This window comes from Pezoporus flaviventris, unplaced genomic scaffold (assembly GCF_033815535.1).
Source record: "Pezoporus flaviventris isolate CSIRO_AGI_PZ_B2104156 unplaced genomic scaffold, CSIRO_AGI_Pfla_v1 ptg000078l, whole genome shotgun sequence".
Classification (NCBI taxonomy): domain Eukaryota; kingdom Metazoa; phylum Chordata; class Aves; order Psittaciformes; family Psittacidae; genus Pezoporus; species Pezoporus flaviventris.
Genome location: NW_026892626.1, coordinates 5375204 through 5381627, shown reverse-complemented (window position 1 = coordinate 5381627; position 6424 = coordinate 5375204). Strand labels below are relative to the sequence as shown.

General features: G+C 40.3%; 1 protein-coding gene across 1 annotated transcript; it reads left to right on the top strand.

The window, feature by feature from the left end:
• Positions 1-2011: 2011 nt before the first annotated feature.
• Positions 2012-6424, top strand: LITAFD (LITAF domain containing). Its single transcript, XM_061473900.1, has 4 exons — positions 2012-2255; positions 4497-4562; positions 5719-5878; positions 6316-6424. The coding sequence occupies exons 1-4, from the start codon at positions 2150-2152 to the stop codon at positions 6422-6424; spliced, it is 441 nt and encodes a 146-aa protein (XP_061329884.1). The 5' UTR covers positions 2012-2149.

Sequence of the window (6424 nt, the reverse complement as noted above, 5' to 3'; positions counted from 1 at the left end):
ATTCACTTCTGTATCTCTTGTCCTATACATTTATAATTGGTGATATTATACTAATACCTCACTGGGTGGAGCAAGGATTAGTCAGTGTTTGCTTGCATTCACCTGTTAATATGCAACACTCTCACTATGTTAACCATTATTATTCCCTCTTACATTGTGCCTTACAACAGGCCTTTTGCCTGGGCCTATAGTCACTGGATGAAATCCAAAAGCCCTTTCCTTCTTTTCCTGCTTCACAGTGAATGAGATGAATTCAGCAGAAATGTCACCTGAATCGACACCACCCAGTATTTAGTGTATGGTGTTTAAGTACCAAGATAACAGTAAGCCAAAAACTTAGAGACTCCCTATAATTTTGCCCACTGATCCCTGTCCCAGGTAAACAACCCTTGTTTAACACTGGCTAATGCAATATTGTCTATCAGCACACTCCTGAACCCACAGTTACTACTGACACACTGTCTGTCTTCTCTGTAATCATTACTCTTCCTTGGCTCAAATAGCTTCATCTTACCCAAGTCCTCTTGATTCTCAGCATTTCTTTTTTGCTCAGTGGGATCCTCATGAAGCTTCAGCAATGGCCTATTAATACCTCTGACATTCCCAATCACCTATTTTAGATTCTTTATAACAAGTATACACATCCCTCCTCTTCAATAGAGATATTAGCAATTTTCTTCAGCATCTTTGGCTTTAACATGGCCAATGCTGCATTTCTGATTTTTTTCTTGCCACCATTCTATCTATTCCCTTTATTATTAATTCTGCTACAATTTTCCAATATCACTTTCAATTCATACAGATTTGTGAAAATTCTTCTTTGTGAACACTTCTTCCCTAGTGGTATTTTCAAATTTCTCCTTTTCTTCCTCCCTGAAAAGACCTATGCTTTATCTCAGCACTACAAACTCCCCCCTCTTTTGGCCTCCCCCATCCATATTCCCCTCCAGAGCTCCTTGAAAACAGACCTGTCAAGACCATCTTGACCATCAAGACCAATTTCTATCCTACACCAGTTTGATCTCATATTTAGCCAGCTTGTGCTGACTTGCCAAAGGTTACATTTCTTAGACTCTATTTGCTTATCCAAGTGTCTTAACAATAGAACCCCTCACTTTTGCGTCACCACAGAGCAAGTGAGATGGGCACAGTCCTGATCTGAACCAGGGAAGGTGTCTGCACAGCAACCCAAGACATTTAGCTGGAATGCAAGGAGTTAAATGGAGTTACCTGAGCAGCCACTAAACCTGCATCAGGCTCATTTAGAAGCTCCTCACAAAGATCTTTCTTCCTTTTTTTCCTCACAAAATTGCCATTCCTTGCTGACCTCTGCAAAAGACTGTAACTTTTTTCTGCAAATGACTCCTACAGTTAACGTTAGTAGGAAACCAACAGGCTGATACTGGTTTAAGGGACAGCTAGAAATAATTAATACTGCATTCCACTTGCAGTAATGCAGACACGTCTGTTTCCTCTTCCTCCCACTCTCCTTTATTGTGAGGAGCAGTTCCTGCTAACACCTGCAAAACACATATATTTTGTGGCCTGATCCTGTTCAGAGCCTCAGGCAGTGCAGTCATATTTAATAATGATCTTGCACAACAAAAGCCTGTCACAGTAGTGATGAGACAATAGTTTCACAGTATAAAACTGGTCCTGATAATGACGATGATAAGGTTGCACAACAACTCAAGGAAAGACAGATCCAGATTGCCACTGGTTGCACTGTTGCCAGCTCTGCCTTAATGACACACAAAGGTTTTTCAAATGTGCTCTAGCCCTCCTTGATTGCTTTGAGAACCCATAGAAAAAAATCAGGTTAACTTTTCTGCAAAGGTAACACTTCCAGTCACGAGTTTACACACTTTGACTAGTGTGTTTTCCTGGAGGAACATTTTTAGCTTTACAGCACAAAGAAATATGTAAAAAAGGTATGTTCTCTTCTCCCTTCCCATCTCTCTCATCATGAAGTGTAACAGGAACTGACTGCACTTCAGTATATAAAAAAAGCCAGAATATGAGAACTTCTGGTTTTCCTCTAAGTAAAATCTGAGTGTGAGAACTAAGAATTACAGAAGCAGGCATTACAGGGCACTGGAAGTCACAGTGGATTTTAGTTTGCACTGCTTTTGGCAGGTGAACTGCAGAGATGCCCACTGAGAAGGCACGTGGGGAAATTCCAATGATTATGTATGAACCGCGCCATGAGCCCTATGCACAAGAACCCTCTGCACCAGAGTACTGCAGTCAAGAAGGTAAGCAGGCTTCACTGGGAGGGTTTTGGAAAGAGCACCCTCTTCGTGGCTGTGTGGCAAACATTGACAGTGTACCTGAGCCAGCTCTAAAGGGCCCAGCTTAGCCAGGACATGATGAGTTTAGAAAGTACCTATGCCAGAATATAAAACCAGAGTTGGGGTAGGCAAACTGATACAATCTCCTAACAGAAACATCACTTAAAATGGCAAAAGAACATTTTTGTTGGTTTAGTTAATAATTTTTGAAACAACATATGCTTTATTGGAAAAAGAATTGCAGTTGTATCTCTACAATAATTTCATATCTCTAACAAGCAAATGTTCAGCCAGCAAACTGTACTTGGATAGGCTGTCTTGCTTGAATTGTAATCTAGTTTTCCTGAGGACTGGCCTTTTCCCAAATGCTCCTGCTGCCCAGAGCTGCCATCCCTACATGAGTCAGTTCTGCAGCCAGGTTCTATAGGGACGAACAACCCCTCCCCACTATTGTACCATGGGGAAAACATCATGACTGAGTGCCCATTCAGCCCAATGACTACAAATGTGGACAGCTGCTGCTCTGCTGGGATGGCTTTTCCCTCTGAAAGTAGGCATTGCTCTCACACCTACATAATTACCTCACAACACCTCTTTGTCTTGTGCCTGTTCAAGCCCACACTCATTAAAAGACACACTGAGATATCAGTGATTTTACCTTTGTTACCCTCCTGCTATTGAGGAAATTGCCATTCACCAGACCGGGACTGGAACAGAAAACCAGAATGGGAGGTCAGAAGGTGACTGATAAGGCTAGATGTGTCAGTACTGTGCCTCTAACCCTGACTCATTGTCAGAGCATTTTATTCTGATGAGCTCTCTCAGTAAGTGCTTTTGTCTTCAAAGACCTCTCTGGCCTCTTTCTAAAGTCAGACGAGCTTGCAAGAGGCTGAAGAGAAAAAGTCACTTGTGAACTACTCAGCCAAGGGATGGGCACTCAACACATGTTAACACTGAGCTGCAGTGTCTTGTCCTTGCAGATCCGTCACAAAAACACATAAAGTGTTATCTCACTTTTGGTAATATTCCTATTCTAAATCAGAAAGAAATCCTTTACCTTTTAATTTCTTTACATATTTGTTTTTCCACAAACCCCCCTCAAAAAAAAAACAACCAAAAAACCAAAACCACCCCCCCCAAAAAAAGAAAAACAACCCAACAAAAAAACAACCACCCAAAACAGAAACAAACCCCCCCCAACAAACAACCTGGCAACTATAAACACCCAACCATTAAAACCAAATGCTGCTGCAAATCTCTACCACTTCTGGCAAGCCATTCAAGGAAACATTGCTACCATTTTTTCAACTTTGCCACTATATTTTGTCTCACTTTGGAAAAATCCAGTTTTTCATCTCATTTTGTATCCGTGTGGGCTTATTCCCTGTTCAAGCTCACACTGTTCCTGCAAGGCTCAATTGTGCAGGCTGGACTGCCAGGTCAATGCTGCTTTGCCTGGGGGCAAAAGCTCTGATGCTGTGCAAGCTTGATCAAACAAGACTTCTCACAGGGACTGTCCTCCTGCTGCAGACCACATCTATGCCAGCTGGCTGTAAAGTTTTATACATTAATTTATTTTGAATGTATTCACGAATGTATATTTTACATATTCATTTATTTCACACTCAGGTAAACTGATTACACTCCTAATCTGTGAGATCAGAACTAAAGAATTAGAAAAGCACGAGGTGTCTTAGTCACCAGCTTCCTTTCTCCTTTCTCCGTAACAAAAGTAAAAAGATCTTTAATTTTATTTTCTAGAACAAAGGGTATGATGAAAATACTTGGAAGCTGAGGGCAGATAAAATTCGAGCTAGAAAAGGGTCTAAATACTAACAGAATTTCAGTGTATCACTGGAACTAGTTACAGTGGATATTTTATCAATAGAATCCTTAAATTAAAACCAAGTATCATTTCAACGGTATGCTGGAATAGATGCATTTACTGCCTTTGTGTAGAAAAAACAATTTGGTTTCTCAGTTTATGTTATATTGGAAATGAGGCCAGCTTGCCACTGTGGGCTCTTTTGCCTTTAAAATTCCATGGTTCAACGCAGCATTTTTGCCCTGTACTTCACTGAGCTACATCAGGCCCCACCTGCAAGGCACCTCCCAATACAGCTTCTTATCAGACTCTGAATGGGGCTTTCAGGAAGCATTAAGCTGTACGCATTTTTACGGTTTTCCCTGTTTTTCTTTGCACAGGGGGTTATGAATATCCTGCTCCCCCACCTTACTCCTATCGGGAAACAGCCACCATTGAGCAACCAGGTAAGTGCCAGGGGACTGTGCTTCTGATAATTTTTAAGGTTCTACATGCTAACAAAAGTGAAATATTTTTAGTTTTAAAATCAACACAGAAGATGGAGTTTTCTGACCACATCCCCCCCCCCCCAGTCTAAGAGGCTGGAAAATTTCCCAAGAAATGTTGGAAGATTAAAGATGAGAGATTCGGACTTGGTTTTCCAGCATTAGATAATCTACAGAAGCCCCCAATTTATTTTTATTTTTATTTTTTTTTTAATCAGCTAGAAACTAGGACTTTCAGAACAAACAATTTTAAGTCCAGTGTATTTTGTTGTTCCTGTTCTAGCCACTTTTATGGAAGTGAAGAAGCTCAAAGGGGACGCTGAGGAAAGGCTTCAAAGAACAGTCAAATAACATCGCTTACAGGAGGAGACACATAACATTGTTAAAAATCACTAAGACCAGAAGGCAATTAAACTCAGATATACTATATCCTATCTATCTAACAGAAAATACCTTCCCACTCTGAAAGTTTGCTTCAGGCTACAGTATGAATGTACCCTAAATTTGGTTTAGGATGTTTAAAATCCTAGTTTTCACTGAAAACATTTCTGAAAAATAGTTTTCATGTACCTACAAAAGCCATGCCCCTCAAGAATTATGACAGTCAGGTCCAGACTGAAAAAAACATGAGGGAAGCTATAGAATTCACTGAGTAAGCACAGCACCAGCATACAAGTAATGACATTTGTATGTTAGAATAACTACCCCGATGAATTTGTTGTAACTACTGAAAAGTTGATCCAGAAAGTTCTTCTATAGCCTTCAAGTATCTTCTTCAGGGAGAACATGCTTTTTCATATTATTTTAAGTATCAGAAGATAAATTCTCTATGTCAGAGTGGCTAGTGGAGACTGCCTGACAATGAGGGTTATCGTATCGGCAATTCCTTGCATATGTCCTCATCTGGGTAAATACTCGCTGTGGGTAGAAGCAACATACTGGGATACACAGAACAAGCATTACTGTAGTTCTTATCAATATACTTGAAATCAGCAATAGGACCATACATGCTTCTAGATCAGCCATATTAAGAACCTGCGTTCTCCAATTAAGACTTACTTGTAAAAGATTTCCTTTATTTCTAATTTTGCTCCTTCTCATTTCCTCTTGCTCTCAGTTTACATGGTGTCTCAGCCTCCAATTATCGTAGCAGGAATCTTCTCAAGCAAACCAACATCCACAATATGCCCTTCTTGCCGCCAGCACATCACCACACAGGTCACCTACAGACTGGGCAAACTGTCCTACCTTCTGTGCACCAGCTTGTGCATGGTTGGGTAAGCTTTCATGCATGCTTTGAAGATTCTTCATAGCAGAAGGTTAAAAAAGTATTAAAAGCCCAAAGTTCTAGCTAGTGCTTGTATAGATGGTTTTTACCCTTCTCTACTTGGAAATTAGTTATTCTGTCCATTCTAGATACAGTCATCATGGCTACAGGGGATGCAAACTTGCTAAATTTAACTGACAAGCAAAAATTAGTACAACACTGTCTACTGCCCCAATACAATTTAGGATTCAGGCTCAGAATCAGACTAATGCATCAGGTGTTAATGGTGAAGATAATTTTTTGGAAGATACTTCAAACATTAGAAGACTTGAGATTTATGCAGTGAAATGGCAGACAGAATAAGGCAGAAGAAAACCACAGATGTAGCCAAGCAGAAAGCAAAGTTAGTAAATCATTCATGCATGTCCATTTCCTCTTTGGCTGTAGGTGCTGTTTTGGATGCTGCTTTGTACCTTTCTTTGTGAGGATCTTCAAGGACGCAGACCACTACTGCCCATGCTGCCATTTTCATATTTATAGATACAAAAGACTATAG

What these genes read in the sequence shown, in the direction of transcription:
- LITAFD (XM_061473900.1), top strand. Translation starts at nt 2,150, where the DNA reads ATGCCCACTGAGAAGGCACGTGGGGAAATTCCAATGATTATGTATGAA. An exon ending in AGAGTACTGCAGTCAAGAAG is followed by an intron (nt 2,256 to 4,496) that starts GTAAGCAGGCTT and finishes TTCTTTGCACAG; the next exon opens with GGGGTTATGAATATCCTGCT. An exon ending in AGCCACCATTGAGCAACCAG is followed by an intron (nt 4,563 to 5,718) that starts GTAAGTGCCAGG and finishes TCTTGCTCTCAG; the next exon opens with TTTACATGGTGTCTCAGCCT.